We start from the raw sequence: 20,337 nt of genomic DNA, 5'->3' as shown, positions 1-20,337 counted from the left end.
TTGGAGCTTGTGACAGGTGGTGAGTGATGCAGGGGCATGTGAGGTGCTGGCCTTGTCCCCAGTACTGGCAGCTGCAGCTTATTCCTGGGAGATGCCTACAGGAAGAGACAGGAACACAAGTTAGAATGCTGAGTGGAAGACATACCTTCCAACATAGCATGGTCCTTTGTGGTTCAGTGTTGAAGTGTATGGGAATAAGACTGGGCTTTAGCAGAAACACAAAATGGGCAAAAGTGAATCAGCAGCTCGCTTTACACCCTGTTTTGATCTATATTCTTAGGCTAGACCTGGATGTGTTCAGGATTTTTGTATATCTACCCCTCTGATAAGTATCAATTAAAATATAAAATTTTCAATAAATAAATCTGGGAATATTAGCTGTGAAAACTAAGATGTGTTGAAGTAGGAAATTCAGTGCTGTGTAGTCTGTATGTGTAGACTACCTGAGGAAAAGAAATAACTGTAAGGATAAATACTGCAATACACACAATTAAGTAGAGTTATATAATAATACATTTTTAATTTCTTATTATTTTGTATGCTCATCTATTCCAGCATAAAATTATTGTATCATGAACAGAAGCCAATACGACACAGAAAGAAGTATTTATGTAACTGTGATGTGTGGCACACCTTTATTTGTCACACCTTGATTTACATACTTACAGCAAGGTATGTCATGATGGTAATTGAGAGGCATAAATGTAATTCTTTATCATCTATCAGCAGCTGGTGAAGGACACACTGTTCTATGAGCCACAGGGGATCCAAAAGATATTCTACCAGAGGCACACCAAGGTAGGTCAAAAGCTATTTGAAGAATAAAATACAAATGTCCCCATTTGTGATACAAGTATAAATGAATGATGAAGGTTAGAAGGAAATCACAGGGCGAAATCCTGTGCCCTCGTCAAGGTGCTGGGAGGCATTTAATCGGGCAGGCGGGTGGGGACCCTGGCACCTTGCTGCCCTCCATCCATGGACAGCCTACCAGCCCTGCCAATTGAAGCCCTTGAGTGGGCAGCAGGCTCACCTTGCAGGGAGCACAAGTAAACTCTGGCGTGTTTGCTTGCAGGCTCGCTGGGAGGAAGGAGGGGGGTGGGGGGGGGATGGTGTCCCCATTCAAAGGACTCAGTGCCTGCTCAAGGGACCCGGCATCAGGAGTGTGGTTTGGGGGAGGCGGGGGGGCCTCCTCCCTTCCATCTCTCTACCGGGACGCCCTCCCCACCATCACTTACCTGTGCCTGAGTCTCTCCTCAATCTGAGGCCCCGGTGGGTGTAGTACCGGCAACAGCCACACCACCTTCCCTATGGCACTGCTGAGAACAGAAGAGCTGCCGGACTCTGAATAGCCGGCAGTTCTCAGTGGGTGGGACTCCACAAGGTTGCGCCCACAATCCTTTTTGTAAAAGTTTATACCTAGCACAGGGTTCTGATGATGGGCTATACCTAAGATGAACCCAATCTTCCTTTCAGATGCTGATAAGCTCGCTGCTCATTCCTAGCTTATTCTATTTTTATTGTATGTGTCTATTTTTAGTTTTTTTAATCCCTTGTCGTCTTATCGTGCACACTGCAACTTTTCTTCAAACTATTCGTTCCAGCATTTAATTCCTTTGTCATCAAATCAGCATATGTTATAGTGATGTTAATCTCACTTTTCTGTTAATCAATCAGTTTGAATAATGTTCATTTCTTTTCTTAAACTATAATATACATTCTGTTTCATCAATAATCTTATGCATTCAAGATTACTCATTTAATTACAAGGCTGCTGGATTTCCTGTCAAAACAGCAGAATGCATAAAAGGGTAAACAAAGATGATAAAAAAACATAAAACAATTTAAAAAGCAGGCAGTTAAGACAGTGTCACAAATTAAAATGCTATACACTCATGACTGCATTCAAATTGTAAAAATGATTTAAATGTTTTCTTAAAACCTACATCATTTTGGTTGGAATTATTGGCTGGAATTGAAGCTTGGAACTAAAGAGCAAAATTGTGAAGATTTACTGAATTTTGTTTGAAGAGGTGACGGCAATTTAAATTAGAAAATTAACTTTATTGCAGTAAGCTGGTGCTGACAACACTCTGGATAGCCTAGTAGACAAACAAGGAGCAGCACTGTTACACACTGAAATTCTGTTTCCTGTTGGTCTAATCTATTTTGATATCTCTAAGAATTACAAGAATTTTACAACAATCAAAAGGAAAGTGCTTAACATTAGTAAATGGAATGCAACATTATTTGCAATTAAGCTAGAAACTCCTGGAAATTAGCTGTAACTCACACAGCCTCCAAAAGGGAGAGATAGGTTACCAGGAGAAATGGATGTGACGAGGGATCCTTGCCAAAGCTTTAATGTATCTTCTTTCAGATGCTGAATCTTTCCTGCGTTTCAAACCTCAAAGCCAACCAACAAGTGAACAGCTTTTTATCCAGATTTATTGCCTTAACTGTCTCCCCCATTTTAGTATGTTCTTATTGCATTCTTCTAATGCTGTTTTCTCACGTGCACTTTTTTTCTCCATCCTTTTTTCTCCACCTTTAGATCCTTTCTATTAATCTTGATCACAAGCAAATGTAGCAAAAAAATTCACATTTTAAACAAGACAAGGAGGTACAAATTAGATCTTGCTGTGCCCATCATACGAGTGCAAAATGGGCACAAGGATCAAATCAGGGATCAGCGTCCACTTCCAATTATTACTTGAAAGATATCTGACCTGAGGCCTCGGTGGGTGTAGTATCGGCAGCAGCCACCACCTTCCCCGTGGCGCTACTGAGAACGGAAGAGCTGCCAGCCTCTGAATAGCCAATGGGCCATTTCACAGAAGTCCTTCATGGCTGCCTAAAACCAGCATTAAGCCCTTTACATATGTAATTTAGAAGCCAGAAAATGCAATACAAGCAGAATTGGGGCAGCGCAAAAGGAACACCCGTCTGACCCATTCTATGTTAACCCTGTAAATAATTGTGGAATCAATACAATTTGCACAGAGAAGGCAACCTTCCAGTGTGGAAAAGGCCCAACAGTGGGAAGTCACCAGACAGAAATAGGTAGTCAGGTATTACTGCAGGATTTAAAGGCCTGCTGCGACTGCAGTAACATTTGTTCAGTTAACCTATATGAGGAAGTTTTACAAACCTTGAGACAAAGGGGTTTAAAGATGATAAAGTCACACAAGTGCCCAGTCGTGACCCAATATATGTGAGTTAATAAACGTGCACTATTTGTTGTATGGGTGTTTGGTGTGGATGGTGTTTAAGTGGTGAGTGTAAACTTGGTCAATTGCAACTTGAAAGAGATGCCCAGCTCTTTTATGCCAAGTTTCTTTTCAATGTTTTGAATAGGGTAACAGTACAGATTTAAAATGTCGAGAGGGAACAATGTGCAGTGTACAAACTTGATTTAGCTACTGACTATAGGACACTTTTGGGTCACCTTACCTTTGTAACTCCCTTCTAGTCCATTACCTTCTTTCTCATTTGGATTTGGATCCAGGTTCTGTGGATTCCAGAGACTGCATTAAACTCTCCAAGCATCATGATCAGATCTGTTTTGAAGAGGGTGTCTTGGATTCCCTTGCATGCATCTCATGCAGCAGGACCTCAATTTCTACAATACAAAATCTAGTAGTTCTTCAGCTGTGATGTTCCTTTGGTTCAAGTGTTCTGTAATACGAATCTCTTCACTCCATTCACCTTGCAAGGCAATGATGTTCCAACTCCCAAGCTCTGATCATCTTAAAAGGCCTGCTGTTGACATTTAACTACTTGCAGGTGTGATGCCAAATTTCAGGGATGGCCAAGCCGGCTGCCAGATCCCCACAAGACCACAGCTGGAACTCAGCCTAAATATATAATTAGGGGCCAGGTCAAAAGTACACGGGTGACCAGAGACACATGGGCCAGGATTTTTCAGAAGGCGGAGTTTCCCATCCCGCCATCCAAAGAGTCAGTGGGGAACACATCCCACTGACGTTGCCTGCTGCGTAGCCATTTCGCGCTCCAATGAGTGTTCACTGGCTGCAGGCTGGACTTCCACCCCTTGGTCAGGAGGAAATCCCACCTTAGAGAGCTGCCAGTCAATCTGATTGGTCAGCAGATCTCTAGTCCCTGTAGCGACAGAAACTGCAGCGGACAGGAGTGGGACTTCATGCAGGGCACAGAGCCTAGAGCCTAAGAACCGTGAGTGCAGGCAAAGGTTAGTTTTCGGGGTCTCAGGGTGGGCAGGGTAGGGGAGGCCTCGGGGGGTGTAGAGTTGGGGATTGGGATGTTGGGGGAAAGGCCAGGGGCCAGCGGAGAGAAGCCCAGTGACCACCGGACATTCGGGGGGGGGGGGGGGGGAGAGAGCGCAGGGGGCTGTGCCTGAAGTTAGAGGGCGGCTTCCGAAATCCAATTATTTTCAGTCTTGCCCCACACCCGGGAAATCCTCCCACCAACCTAAAAATTGAGGATGGGCAGGAAACGGCCCTTCGGTGGTCAATAATTGACCACTTAAGGGCCTCAACTGGGGAAGGGCAGATGGCCAATCCGAGGCCTCTCCCATCCCAGCGTAAAATCACTGAGAGGTCAGGACGGGCAGGAATCCAGTGGGAAGCCCATTCATGCTAATTCACACTCATGCCCCACCTAAAAACCTGCTGGCCAGGGAGTGTGAAATTCAAGCCGTATAGTCAGTGGAAATCCCACCATTCTACTTCCAGCCTATTTCCACAATCAGACTCTATACTTCTGTCTCTGGTTGCTAAACCAATTCTCAATTCATCTAGACTATTCAGCATCTATTCTGCACGGGCTTTAACCGTCCCTATTTTTCAAATGACAAACGTTTTATTAAACAGCGGTGTCATGACTAGCAATTTAGACTCAGTGTAAAAATTAAGGACTTAACTTTTCCTGAATCTCAAAGCTTTACAGTAGGAAAAGAGAGATGGGATTTGTCACTTGCCCCGCCCCCCAAATCAATTTTTCAGTGGAGCAAGGGTTTGTGGGGGTATAAAATTACTCAGATACACCTACTTCATCAAACCCCCACCCCCACGGCTCAGCAGTGTACAATGCATCCATATATGGACAGGCATACTGGGAACAGATGAAGCTAAGGGAAGCATGCCCTTAAAACTTTCAACTTAGTGTCAACCTTTAAAAGGAATGCTTTAAAGGCTGCAAGGTGAGTACTGATTCAAAAAAGGCAAAAAGCACTGCTGAATGACTTTAGTCTTCCCATGTAAAACTAGCAGAGGAGTGGGGAAAATGGAATAGCCACCCCTGCTGCCAGTGCGGGACCTGTCTCAGTTTCCCCTCACTGGCACACGGTAGCCAAGATGCCATTGCACAGCACACTTACCATAGGCAGCTCACCAGCTGGGGGGCTAGAAATTAAATGCTGCTGCAGTTTCTTAACGGTCTGCCACAGCTTAAAAGGGAGTTGCCTTTCTTATGGTACAAGCAGGGAAGACAGGTTTTGGAGCTGCAGGACAAAGGTCGGGGGCAAGGTGCATTCCAGCAGGGCCCTGAAGTTTTCAGCTACAAGTTTTTGAAAGGAGGCATGTCTTCTTCCCCTCAGATGGTCAGCAGATCTCAAACTGAACTGGTAAAAGGACATATTGAAGTGGCACAGTATGTGAACCCAAGCAGTACTCACACCAAGACCTGGTTACCGCACAGCAAGAAGTTTAATGGCCTGACCAGGAGTTCCAAGGTAAGACACCCTGTCACATCTCACATTCTTTCTGCTGATCTCCAAATCATAACCTGGCAAACTCACTGGGATAGAATTTCCATGGGGTTTCCTCAATCTCCCTACGTAAATTCCACTTAGTTTTAATACTCAGTTCAAGCCACAGCTGAACATTGGCCAAATATGTAAATAAAAATGGGGATTAAATTCAGCAGATCCCACTTTTGAACACCCTGCACACAGATGCTAAGGTCTGACAGGCCTTGTATATAGACCCCTGGACCTCATCGTCATAAAGTTGGTGCAGCAGAGGGTATAAGTGCTCCAGGTTTGTAATCGCTAAGTGCTTATCCTGTGCGTCTGGGTAGGGGATAATTGGACGCCTTGCAGAAATGATCAGGTTGTAAGGAGGGAGGGATCGGGGGCCTGGGGTGGCAGTGATTGATGCTGAGTTCCTGCTTTTTATTTTACTTACACAGTGCTTTGAGTTAGTTTTTCTGGAGACTGGCACTGGCTGTGTCAGGGTAAACCAAAGCTGCAGCAGGGAACTAAGGCAGGTGTTAGGCCCTGTATTTGTATATACAAAACAACCATCACCTGCTTCAGGCATGGATAAAGGGTGTCCTGTTTTTCCAATCCCCATATGGTTGGCAATAGTCCTCTAGTCAGAATTGAACATAAACCTCCCACCTGATATTTTGGTTCCTTAGGAGCCCATGTAACACCTGAAAAATAAATGCTACTCAACACAATTTAACCTCCGTTAACTCTACTGCACTGATATTTGGGAGACTCCAGGCATCGATATGGGGAATAGGTGAACCGTTTTATCTGTCACAAGCTCACTTTCCAGTGTAGTTACAGCCTTCTCTGCATTAATAATATACGGTTGTCAGTGCCCTCATGAGAAAAAGCACCATATATGAACATTCCAGAGACAGTTCTACCACAGAAAGCGTTGGTCCGCAATGGTGAAAGTTCCAACCCTCACAGAAACTGGGTTTGAAAAACCAAAACAGGAAATGAGGCTACCAAATGCATGAAAAAAATAAATAAGGCCCGAAATTAATGTTCTAGCCCAACTGTGATACCAACAGGGGAGTGCAGCTATGGTAATGAGCAGCTGGACTAAAGAGCTCAGTCAATCATGCCCAGCTCAGCTTCATAACGTCACGCAGCTCAAGCTAGTATTTGCATGGTCACTGTACTTGGAATGCTGCAGGAGGCCCATATTCTCCAATGTGAGATTCTGGGAATGGTACAAGAATCTGTCTCGATGGATGACGGATCATCTGTAAGTTTAAGAAGCTTCCAGGAAGCCATGTAGAGAATCCGGCACTAACTGGCTTTCCAGCCACTCAGCAGCCGATTCTAGAATACCCTCCCTGAATGGAAATTTCGTTGTCCCCAGACAGCATATCTTCCTCATCACTGGACTCTTAACAGGGGAACTTCTGTGGGGTAGGCCGGATCTCTCTCTGTAATTCAAGCAGAAACCCTGTAGAAACAGCATGAATGGGCTCTGGTACATCCACAGTGCTCTCCAAGATATTCATGGCCTCTATAACAAATTACTGGAACTAGCTGATTGAGACTTATCTGTGAACACAAAAAATGGTAGCAAACAAAAACAACTGTTAGTTTAATATCCATAGACTGAGAAGCAAACTAAACCTGAAAAATACTAAAGATTTATTTGTAGTTAAGAGATTTTATCGTATGATTTTGGTGCTTTGTATGTTACATTCATGTGCATTGATTTTTTTGCCTGAAAGTTATCACAGTTAAAGTAAATGCAATTAGAACTTACTCGACTTCTGTGAATCCAGGATAGATGTTTTGACATCTGGTACAATTTTGAAGAGTTTCCCACTTGTTCCTCTGGTCAAGTTAGAGTTCTTCAGTGGCCTATCAGCATAATCATGTCTTTCTTCCTTCAACACTGCACTGGATTTTGCTTTTCAGCAATTGCCTCAGCCCATTAATTCTTTTCCAACAGTTCTGTACAATTTGACAAAGCTCGAACATTTTGTTGGGGTTATTTTTGTTACAGTTTTCCCAGAGTGTGCTCTTCCTTTTGTAGGTGGCAGCAAACTGGCTGTTATAGGGAACTAAATGGGGTGCAGCGTTAATGAGGAAGTGAGTGTACATGATTTTTTTCTGGCTGCTATTTTAACAAAGGCATTATCAACAGGACTATTTCAGGAGGGCCTTAGTGCCCAGAATGCAGATCACTAGCCAGTTCCACCAACCACCTATTCCAATTCAATACCTTTCTTGAAACTCATAATAAAATTAATTTTATGGTATACAGCACTGGATATATAGGACAATATATTCTAGATGCAATGCCTGTGATTTTTCAATAAGCCGGCTATTGTGTTTTTTCATTCAGTTATGGGATGTGGGCGTCGCTGGTTAGGCCAGCATTTACTGCCCATCCATAATGTGAGGCCCAGCCAGAAATTTCACCTGTAACGTATACAAGGCCTTCTGTTCATTACAATATTTACATGACATGTCCCTGCAGTATTAATGCAAGGAGGAACCATGATATTGGAAGTCATACATAGTACATCTCAGCTACAAGGAAATGCTGTCAAGGTGAACCTTGGTAGAAGACAAGGTTAAAACAAGCATGAGGAAAAATATAGAATTAGTACATGCAGCTGAAACACACGGACAAAATACTCAAAAGACTTAAGGTATTAGATCTGAAAGCATTTTGAAAAATTGGGAGGGAAAGAAAATTGCCGTGCAGAGACTAATAAATGGAAAAAACATCAGTACTCACCTTCTCATCACTTTCATTTCTCTGAAAATAAAAACATATGCAATATATATATAAACAATTGACCCAGGCATGCAACGCAAGATCTGGTGAATGCAACCTATTTTTAACAAACTTGTCTGCGTCCATAAGTCAAAAGTAAATAACAGGAAAAGTTAAAAGGTGTCAAATTATCAAGCTGTTTGAGTTTGTAAGTACTAGTTTCACACCCAATCATTATACTGATAACAGGTCATCAGTACACAGGTACAGCTAGCTACATGGGTTCTATGTTGAACTGCTAATGAGCATTAAGGGAATTTGAAGTCAAACATTCACTAATAAAACAGGGAAGCAGCATTGGTTGGTGCTCAAACACAATGGTCCTGATATAAATAGCGGTAGGTTACGCAAGTAAAGTGGGGATGGAATGGAGTTCTGGTCAGGATGTTGTGAAGTTTTAACCCCACACTGTGTATCTTTTTATTTTCCAGTGGGTTCCCCATCCAAAGGCAAACCGATCAACAGACTTGGTTCCCTATTGGGTAGGAAATACATTATAGGAGGCCTCAGAAAAGGAATCTGGTACATGACACATTAGTGGGAGTGTTGGATTTAGCACAGGAGGGTGGGGGGCGGAGGTTCCAATCCCCAAGAAAGGTCAGATGGCAAAGGGGGGCAGTGTGGTGGTGGGGTTGGTGGGGAGGGAAAGAGAGCGAGAGCGCGCGCGAGAGAGAGAGAGAGAGAGAGAGCGAGAGAGAGAGAGAGCTGGGGGCATTTGGGACCAACGGCAAGGATAAAGGTAGCTTGGTGGGTTGGAGAAAGCATTCTTGCTGCTCCTGGCCCACAAGCAGTGCTATAAGGAAGCTTAGCTTTTCCTTGCCTCCAGTTCTGAGTGCCACATTATAGGAAGGATGTGAATGCATTGGAGAGAGTGTAGAAGAGGTTAACAAGAATGGTTCCAGGGATGAGAAACTTCAGTTATGAAGATGGGTTGGAGAGGTTGGGACAGATCTCCTTGGAGAGGAGAAGGCTAAGAGGAGATTTGATAGAGGTGTTCAAAATCACGAGGGGGCTGGATAGAGTAGATAGGGAGAAACCGCTCGTAAAAGGATCAAGAACGAGAGGGCACAGGTTTAAAATGATTTGCAAAAGAAGCAAATCTAATGTGAGAAAAAAGTTTTCACGCAGTGAGTGGGTCGAGTCCAGAATGCACTGCCTGGCAGTGTGGTGGAGGCAGGTTCAATCAAGGTATTCAAGAATAGAAACAATGTGCAAGGGTTCGAGGAAAAGGCAGGAGAAGGGCATAAGTCATAATGCTCATTTGGAGAGCCGGTGCAGACACGATGGGCCGAATGGCCTCCTTCTGCGCCGTTACATTCTGTGATTTGAGCTGCAGTACTCCCGTGGCCTGGAAAACCCGGATAGCCAGGGCTAAACTTGTACGGTCGGCTAAACACAAGGCTCCCAGACCCACTAAAATATTTAACTGATTAACACATCTCCTGTAAGTGGGTTGATTCATCCCACCCAACATCCTGTCTCCACTAAATCCAGAAATGGGCAGATTGGAGGAGAGTTTGAAATTTTAAAAAATGTTAACATCTCCCCATCCCAATCCACCCATTTTGGTGGGTTAAAATTGCCCCCTCTGTGCCTCTGTAGAAAATTAGTTCCTGCTATGAATTTTCACATTATAAATTTTTAATCTAAAGCCTCTGTCAGTCCCTCATGAGATCTTGTCAGGGAACCTGACAATTTACAAATGGCTCTCATGCCATTCCTTACATTGACTGAAGAGACCAAACAGAAGTTTACTTGCTCACCCTGTTACAGGACAGCACAGGGCACAGGAGGAGTGTGTATGAGAGGGAATCTAACTTAAAACAAGGTGAGAAAACAAAGGAGCATTGGGGTAGAGGGGCAACAGGATGAACAGATGTACAGTGGGCAGCTGCATTAGTAAAGACAACATTTAACATATCGAAATTAAATTATGTGAAATTAATTTAGTAGAAGTGCTCCAAACTGCTTCCTTTAATTTGAAGGACTAAAAGTATCCTTTTTAAACTTACATATCAAGAAACATGAAGGACAAATTTCCTCGTCCTCCCTCCCGCTCTGTACAGCATTGTGCCCTTCCAGACTAAACACAACCAAATTTGGTTGTCCTGGGTCTTTAATGTAGTACTTCTGTACACTCGTCCCCACCCTTCCTCTGACATGGGCCTGTCTTGGTAACAGACCCAAACGCTGGCTTACAGCTGCGGGATTCAGCTCTTCTGGTCAGTATTGTAGCAGGCCTGAAGATCTGGTGGTCAGTGATCTAAGGTTTTTATTTGATTACCATAAGAACACCCTCCCTCCCCCCACGGAATTGGTGAGGGATCCTGGCACAAGACCCCAGCTAGCATCTACAAACATCCCACAGTGGGATGTCCCATGGACCAATTTCAGAAAATAGAAGCAGGAGTCTGGGGACACTTTCAGTCTCTCGTTTACATTCAATGGATGCGGCGGTGTCCATTATTAGTCCAGGCCCATCCTGCAGGGGCAGTCCCAGATATCCAAAGGAATATAAAAGGTTTGAAACCCATCAGGTTCCATTCCTCTTAACCTCAACCTTGTAGCTGGGAAATCGGTATTCCCTGTGGAAAAAGATTGAAAAAAATACCCAAAGCTTCCTTATACAGACCATTGTTTTCATACAATCAGCATTTCGCTACCTTAATTATCAACTTATTCATAAGTTCTAATACTTATACTCATTAGCAAAATGATGATAATAATATTTTGTCACGAGGGAATCAATGTACATCCTACCTGCCACTGGTTTCCTGTCTGACCAGACACTAATGATGCAGAGAGGCCCCGAAGGCTGTTTTTCACAGTTGTCCCTCCCAGTGTGGAGCTTACGTCAGAAGCAGGTGAATCCCCTGCCACCGCCACCTGGTACTGGGGATAGTTGTATAAATTGTTGTAGTAAGCTGGGTAGAGAGACGGCTGGTAGAAGTTGCTGTAGTAGGAAGAGTCCACTACCAGGTCTGGGGTGGCCTCCAGGTGCCCTCTGCTGGTTATGGAAGGGATATCCTGGAGATGCAAACGCCCCTCTGTAAAGGGAAAAAAAAAAGATGAATGTACTTACAATTATGCACATTTACCAGTTTTAAGCAACATTCATATCTAAATAAGATTTTAAAGTCACATATAACTCAATGTGTGTTCAGAATATATATGGTTCGAAATAATAGTGTTACGAGCAGACAACTGACTAATTTTTTTTAAGTTAATCCCTCTGTAAAACAGCAAGCAGAAGAATATTAAGCAACATACATTCAGTTATTCTTTCACCAGATTTTTTTCCTGAGTAAAACAACAAAGTGCATTTATGTAGAGCTTTTAAGAACATAAGAGTAGGAGTAGGCCATACAGCCTTTTGAGCCTGCTTTGACATTCAGTAAGATCATGGCTGATCTGATCTTAGCCTCAACTATACTTTCTCTCCTGCTCCCCATAAGCCTTGACACCCATTTTAGGTTAAAAATATATCTCAGTCTTTAATATGTTCAATGACGCAGCCACCACAGCTCCATGGGGTAGAAAATACAAAAGATTCATGACTCTCGGCGAGAAAGAATTCCTCCTCATCTCTATCTTAAATTAGTTTGCCTCGTATTTTTTCTCTAGTGATAGTGATTATTTTTTTGTTCCTTTTTGTCCCCCGATGTTCTACCATTATTGGGATGCTTTTAGTGTCTTCTACCTTGAAGACGGATACAAAACATTTGTTTAAAGTTTCTTCCATTTCCTTGTTTCCCATGATTTATTTCCCAGTCTCATTGTCTAAACTACTTGTAGAAGCTCACACTATTTTTATAATTTTTGCTCGTTTACTCAATCTGTTTTTTCCTTTTTTATTACTTACATAGCAAATTCACACAGCAAAACGTCCCAAAGTACTTCACAGGAGTGTTATCAAACAAAGATAGACACAAAGCCATGTTCAGTGATATTAGGCCAGATGACCAAAACTTTGGGCAAAGAAGTAGGTTTTAAAGAAGCAAAGAGGTAGAGAGATGTAGAGATTCAGAGAGGGAATTCCAGAAATTAGGTTCAAATCAGCTTAAGGCAGAGCCAGCAACAGTGGAGTGATTAAAATCAGGGGTGCACAAGAGTCTAGAATTTATGCAGTGCAGATATCTTGGAGGGTCATGAGTCTGTAGGAAATTTCAGAGATAGGGAGGGGTGAGGCCATGGAGGGATTTAAAAGCAAGGTGTTGCCAGACCACGAGCCAATGTAGGTGGTGAGCTCAGGGCGATCTGGGTGAATAGGACTTGTTGTGAGTAAGGGTACAGACAGCAGAGGTTTAGATGACCTCAAGTTTACTGAGGGTGAAAAACGGGAGGCCAGCTAGCAGAGAATGGGAATAGTTGAGTCTAGAGCTGAACATATTATAACTGAAGGTTTAGGCAGCAGGTAAAGCTGAGGCAGGTGCAGAGATGGGTTACGTTACAGAGGTGGTCTTGTTGGTGGTGCAGAAAAGGAATTAGAAGTTATCACAAGGTTAAATAAGACATCGAGCTTGCAAAATGGTCTGATTCACTCTCAGACAGTGGCCAGTGAAAGGGGTGGAATTGGTGGCTCGGGAATGGAGTTTGTACTGGAAGACAATAGCTTCAATCTTCCCATCAATTAGTTGGAGGAAATTTCTGCTCATCCAGTTTTGGATGTCAGGCTAGCAGCTTGCCAAATTAGAGGCAGCGAAGGGGTAGAGAGAGGAGGTGGAGGTAGAGCTGGATGCCATCGGCATCAAAAATAATTAAAATAAATACCTAAAACACACACCTGTATAATTAAGAAAAGTATAACTTTTAGCTGTATTTGTGGGTGGCACCAGCATTTAATAAACACAGTAAATTGCAGTATACATAGAAATGACTTTAACTTAAGAAAATAATTAAAATAAATTAGTAAATTAAAATAATTTAGTAAATAAACTTTATATAAAGCGTTTACTACAGTATTTAAGGTATGTCAGTGCAGCTCAGCCATGTGGAATGTGCATCCTGTGGGATGTGGGAAGTTGAGCAGGCACAGAATGCCCTCGATGACTACATCTGCAGGAAGTATCATCAGCTGCAGAAACCTGAGCACAAGTTGCAGAGCTTGAGCAGCAGCCGGAGTCACTGTGGTGCATCCGCATGGCTGAGGATTCCATGGTTAACTCATTTAGAAAGATGGTTACACCGCAGCTAAGAAGTACATAGGCAGAGAAGGAATGGGTGACCACTGGAGTATCTAAGAGAAACAGGCAGGTCGTGCAGAAATCCCAAGGCTTTTCGCTCCCGAGGCTCTCTCGCTCTCTAACCACTTTTCTATTTTGGATACTGATGAGTGAGATGGTTCCTCAGAGAACTGTAGCAAGAGCCAAGTCTGTGGCACCACAGGTGGCTCAGCTGCACAGGTTGGGGGCGGGGGGAAGAGAGAGGAAGAGTGGAAGTGCTATAGTAGTAGGGGATTCCATAGTTAGGGGAGCATACAGGCGTTTCTGTGGCTGTAGACATGATTCCACGAGGCCCAGTGCCAGGGTCAAGGATTTCATAGAGCGGCTGCAGCACATTCTTCTGGGGAAGGGTGAACAGCCAGAGCTCATGGTCCACATTGGGACCAATGACATAGATAGGAAAAGGGATGAGGTCCTGAAGGCAGATTTTAGGAAGTTAGGAAGGGAGTTAAAAAGCAGGACCGCAAGAGCGGTAATCTCAGGATTACTCCCAGTGCCACGTGCTAGTGAGCATAAGAATAGGAAGATTGAGCAGTTCAATACATAGCTGGAGAAATGTAGTAGGAAGGAGGGCTTTAGATTCCTGAGGCACTGGGATCAGTTCTGGGGCAGGTGGGACCTTTAGAAGAAGGATGTGTTACACATAAACAGGACTGGGGCTAATGTCCATATGTGAAGGTTTGCTAGTGCTGTTGGGAAGGATTTAACTAGGTTGGCTGGGGGGATGGGAACTTGAGGGGAAATTGAGAACTGAGGAGAAAAACTGGCAGTGGCAAGCAGAGAAGTATCAACTGATAACAAGGACATATCAAAGAATAGTATCAAGGTAGATAGAATACTTGATAGAATTAGACTAGATAGCGTTTGATAGAATTAGAGTAAGCAATAGTAAGATGGGCTCGGAATAAGGGGGAAAGTTAAAAAGCCTGAATCAGGGCTAATGTACATATATGTGATGTATGTGAACACACAGAGTGTGGTTAATAAGATTGGTGAACTGCAGGCACAGGTTGACAAATAGAATTATTATATTATTGCTTTAACAGAGACCTGGCTCAAAGAAGGGCAGGACTTGATGTTAAATACTCCTGGGTACAAAGTGTTTAGGAGAGACAGGAAAGGAAGAAAAGGGGGGTGGCAATATTGATTAAAGATGGCATTACAGTACTGGAGAGAGAGGATGGTGCAGGGTGGTCAAGGACCGAATCTCACTGGCTAGAGGTAAGGAATGAAAAAGGTGAAATAAGCACACCAATGAAATAACATTGATTGGTATGATATATAGACCACCAATTAGTAGAAGAGATGCAGAGAAACAAATTTGCAAAGAAATTACAGAGAGGTGCAAGAATTATAGAGTAATCATAATGGGGGACTTCAATTATCCAAATATAGACTGGGATAGGAATAACAGAAAGGGACAAGAGGGGGCGAGAGCTCCTGGGATGTGTTCTAGATAATTTTCTGCAGCAGTATGTTTCCAGTCCAATGAGAGGACATGCACTTTTGGACCTGGTTCTAGGGAATGAGTTGGCCCAAGTGGATCAAATATTAGTGGGGGAGCCTCTAGGGGACAGTGACCATTGTATCATAAGGTTTAGGTTAATCATGGAAAAGGACAGGGAACAATCCAGAGCAGGGATAATTAATGGGGGAAAAGCCAGCTTCGATGGGATAAGAACGCACCTGAGTCAAGTGAGTTGGAATCAAAAGTTGGCAGAAAAGACTGTGGCTGATCAATGAGCCATCTTCAAAGAAACAGTATTGCAGGCAATGTCAAGGTATGTTCTCTTGAAGGGGAAAGGTGGGACAAATAAATCCATAGCGCCCAGGATGACGAGCGAGACAAAGGTAAAGATGAAAAGGAAGAAGTGCACATTTGACAGATGTCAGGTAGAAAATTCAATGGAGAGTCAGGCTGAATATAGAAGGACCAGAGGGGAAGGGAAGAAACTAAAAAGAAAAGCAAGGAGAGAGCATGAAAAGGGGCTGGCAGCCATCATAAGAGGTAATCCCAAGGTCTTCTATAAGCATGTAAATAATAAAAGGGTGGTATAAGAAAGATTAGGGCCGATTTGGGACACAAAAGGGGACTTCTATGTGGAGGATGAAGAAATAGCGGAAGTATTGAACGAGTGCTTTGCATCTGTCTTCACAATGGAAGAAGATTCGACCCAGGCTGAAGTGAGAGAAGAAGTAACTGATACACTGGAAGAACTTACAGTTGAGCCTAAGGAGGTGTTGAAAAGGCTATCTTTACCTAAAATAGTTAAGGTACCAGGACCGGATGAGATGCAACCAAGTGTACTGAGGGATGTGAGAGTGGAAATTGCAGAGGCACTAATGATAATCTTCCAGTCTTTAGTAGACAGAGGGGAGGTGCCAGAGGACTGGAGAATTGCGAATGTAATTGTAAAAAAGGGGTGCAAGGATAAAGCTGGCAACTACAGACCTGTCAGTCTGGCCTCAGTGGTAGGGAAACTTCTGGAAACTATACTGCGGGGTAAAATCAATAATCGCTTAGACAAGTGCAGGATAATTAAGGAAAGCCAGCATGGATTCATTAAGGGAAAATCATGTTTAACTAACTTGCCGGAGTTTTTGGAGAATGTAACAGAGAAGGTTGATAAGGGAAACACTGTTGATGTGGTGTATATGGATTTTCAAAAGGCATTTGATACAGTATCACATGAGAGACTTGTGAGCAAAATTCTAGGTCATGGAATAAAAGGGAAAGTAGGCACTTGGATAAGAAATTGGCTGAGTGACAGGAAACAGAGAATAGTGATAAATGGTTATTTTTCAGATTGGAGGAGGTTTGTAGTGGAGTTCCCCAGGGGTCAGTGTTGGGACCCTTGCTCTTCCTGATATATATTAATGATCTAGACTGTGGTGTGCAGGGCATGATTTCAAAACTTGCAGGTGATACGAAGATTGGAAGTGTTGTCAACTGTGATAGGGATAGTCTTGAACTTCAAAAAGACATAGACATGTTGGTAGATTGGGCAGACAAGTGACAGATGAAGTTCAATGCAGAGAAGTGTGAGATGCTTCATTTTGGCAGGAAAGATGTGGTGAGACAGTATAAAATAAAGAGAGAGCCTCTAAATGAGGTGCAGGAACAAAGGGACCTCGGTGTGTACATACATAGGCCACTGAAGATGGCAGGGCATGTTGACAGAGCAGATAATAAAATATATAGTATCTTAGGCTTTACTAATAGGGGCATTGAGTACAAGAGTAAGGAGGTCATGTTAAACTTGCACAAGACACTAGTTAGGCCCTCATCTGGAGTACTGTATCCAGTTCTGGGCGCCATACTTGAGGAAGGATGTGAAGGCATTGGAGAGAGTACAGAGGAGATTTAAAAGGATGATTCCAGGGATAAAGAACTGTAGCCATGAAGATAGGTTGGAGAAGTTGGGACTGTTTTCTTTGGAGAAGAGAAGGCTGAGAGGAGACTTGATAGAGGACAGAGTAAATAGTGAGAAACTGCTCCTCCTCAAGGCTGCATCAAGAACTGGAGGGCATAGATTCAAAATAATTGACAAAAGGAGTAATGTGATGTCAGGAAATTTTTTTTTCACCCAGAGAATGGTTGGAGTCTGGAACGAACTGCCTGAAAGGGTGGTGGAGGCAGGTTTGATCGAGATATTCAAAGGGGAATTGGATTGCTATTTGAAAAGAGAGAATGTGCAAGGATATGGGGAGAAGGCAGAGGAGTGGGACTAGGAGGAATGTTCTTTCAGAGAGCCAGTGCAGACTTGATGGGCCAAATGGCCTCCTTCTGCACTGTAAAGATTCTGTGATACATAATGGAACTTGATTTGTTTTTGAATGATGTTGTCGAGGGGTAGCGTGTAAATGAAAAATAAGAAGGGGCCAAGGATAGGTCTTTGGGGGACACCAGAGCTAACTGTGAGAATGGGAAGAGAAGAATAGTTGAAAATATATTAATAATGCATATATCAGAGCTGCACACAAGTGTATTTTGCCAAAAGGACAGAAGTAACATTTTCAGGAATGCCAGTTTCAGAATATGAAAAGTACAAATATTGTCTGATTTCACTGCCTTTTTAACAACCCTGGATCGAAGGTACGGCAATAAATTTTCACCAAACATTCTCATATTTCAGAAAACTGCAACTGGAGGAGAAAAATGAAAGTCCAGAATAAATTGATTAACCCTGGGGTTATACAGTGCAATTACTGAATTTTTAAATAATGTCTCAAATAAAACTATTCTAAGAAGAATTAAAGACTATTAAAAAATTTAAAACTATTTTTAAGAAGAAAGGCAACACTTCGGCGTTGGAATGAAGTCAAGTATAGGACAAATAATGAAAAACATTAAAAGGCCTTTGTTCTCTAAGAAAACCTGATGAATCACAAATAAAGCAAAAAACAATCAGGTAATTTCAACGTGGTGGCAGGGTGTTAATTGATAATTAGGATGCTGAGTAATATGAATAAAGAACATTGGAATTCTATTGTGTGTTATTCATTGATTTGCCTGATCTGGCTGCCACACTACTGCAGCTGAAGTCCTAACAGCTGCTTTGCAACATCTGTGTTGTTTAGAGGTTATTTCTGAATAATTTATTATGTTGCTGTTGTTGCTATCAATAAAGTTAACTCCTACCACTTGCATGTTTCCAATATGTGGATGAAACATTTGCTATATTTAAATCCATAACAGCATGTAGTAATTTCCTTACATGTCTTAATGGGCTCCATCCTGCACTCCAATTCATCTTTGCAACTGAGCAGTCCCCTTCCTTGACATACTAGTTGAGAAATCTGCCAGGGGTTCTCACAAGCCTACCTTCACTGGTCAATATACACACTGGGATTCTTACAGTTCCACGCATGATAAGATTGGCCTTGTCGGCAACTTTGTAAATAGGGCCCAAGACATTTGCTCACCATGCAAACTTGGTGCTGAAATAGGGCGCATCAAAGGCATCCTGCGGGATAATGGCTACCCTGATCAGATCATTTCGGCTGTATATTGCACAAACTCATGAGTGGGCCTAAGGCCGTCACTTTCGACCCTGAAAAGTGCCCAGTCTACTTCAATTTACACTGGAAGGGCAAGGTATCCCAAAACTTTGAGATAGCTGTTTCACGCTGCTACTACGCAGTACCAACATGAGTGGTATTCGCTGTGAACAGGATGTTGCCGTCAAGCCAAAAAGAGTTCTGCCTATCACACAAATGAGTAATGCGGTATGTGAATTTCGATGCCAGTGTATGTAGGATGTACATCCCAACGACTGGCGGATCATATCGAACAGCATGTCCCTTCCGCTGTTTGCAATGGGCAAGGTACAGACCGTACACAACCAGCCCATGCTTGCAAAACTCAAAACACAGTGTCCAACATTAAAGGTGATTTTGCAATTGGACAACATTTGCTAAATAATCCTCAATGTGCTAAAAATTACGTTGACAACCAATTTAAGATTCAGTCAGGCTCGCAATGTGGCACATTTGCGTGTACTGGAAGCTACATATATTAATACACAGAGCCCTGTTCTTTACAGACGGATAGAACATGTACACACTGCACCTGTTTCAGCTAAACAAAATAAGTAATAGCGGTTTGCTGGTTCATTCCTCAAGGCAATGCCTTGATCAATCAGAGTCAAGGGGCCTGGTTTAAAATTTCAAACAATGCTTGGCAGTTAACTGTCAGTCACCATTAACTGGTGCATCCTCCAAGGCAACACCTCTACCACTCAGAGTCCACTTGCCAACCAATCAGCACTCTCTTTTCATACAGTATAAAGTTGTTGCTTCCACTGACATTGGCATTCTTGCGATTGTCCTGATGAATGCAAGACAAAAAGCTTTGACGAGATGTCTTTTTCAGCAATACTCAAGTTCTCTACTACCAAATGACAGAAACGTTTCTTGATGTGTTTTGCTTGTACTAGACACAATGAAGTTTCAAGGGTAGAAGCAATTTGTTTGTTCTTGGCACCTGAGGTTAAATTTGGGTTGCAGAACACGGAGTTCTGGCCTGATCGTGGGCACCCCTGCCTGTCTGTGGGTGGATTATTATAGCCAGTTTAGCTGGTCAACTACCTCCTCCAGGAGGGTGGTTTGGCAATGGGGAGTTGGAAACAAACTGTGTAAAGTTATAAGAGGAGAATTTCCATGCAGTGAGTTGAGTGATTGCACCTCTTTTATAACACAAAAATATTTTGGCACCCACCAGTGAGCAGGAGAACTACTTACAGAAGGGTTTCCTGGGTCCACTCATTTACATATCCATTCAAATAGTGACTATGGCTAATTACTTACTCACATGGAAACTAGACTGCAGTATTTCAAATGATATTTATAATGACATTCCAGGGCAGTAAAACAACGGCGTGCGTGACACCAGGCACGGAAGGAACTGCATTTGACCCTCAGATAATTTCACTGTATGCCTCATTAATCCTTTGGTGAAAAGGCTGAGGCCAGAAGGGCACTCCCCTGCACATTTTCAGTCACATTTCCACAATAAGCCACTCACAATGACAATGTCAGAGACCACAGCACCTGTGTTTTGTCTCGTCATTCTGTAAGAAGAACAAGGGCTC

General features: G+C 42.9%; 1 protein-coding gene across 1 annotated transcript in view; it reads right to left on the bottom strand.

Annotated features, from left to right (window-relative positions):
* Window positions 1-20,337, bottom strand: part of LOC144689691 (doublesex- and mab-3-related transcription factor 1-like) — a 181,101-nt gene that overhangs the window by 59,625 nt on the left and 101,139 nt on the right. Inside the window, exon 5 of the mRNA XM_078557002.1 lies at window positions 11,409-11,569. Within this exon, the coding sequence (XP_078413128.1) occupies window positions 11,409-11,569 (161 nt within the window). The remainder of the gene's footprint in view (window positions 1-11,408; window positions 11,570-20,337) is intronic.

The sequence above is a fragment of the Cetorhinus maximus genome, chromosome 2, assembly GCF_964194155.1.
Source record: "Cetorhinus maximus chromosome 2, sCetMax3.hap1.1, whole genome shotgun sequence".
Classification (NCBI taxonomy): domain Eukaryota; kingdom Metazoa; phylum Chordata; class Chondrichthyes; order Lamniformes; family Cetorhinidae; genus Cetorhinus; species Cetorhinus maximus.
The sequence above is the reverse complement of the archived record's forward strand: the minus strand, read 5'-3'. Positions and strand labels throughout refer to the sequence as shown.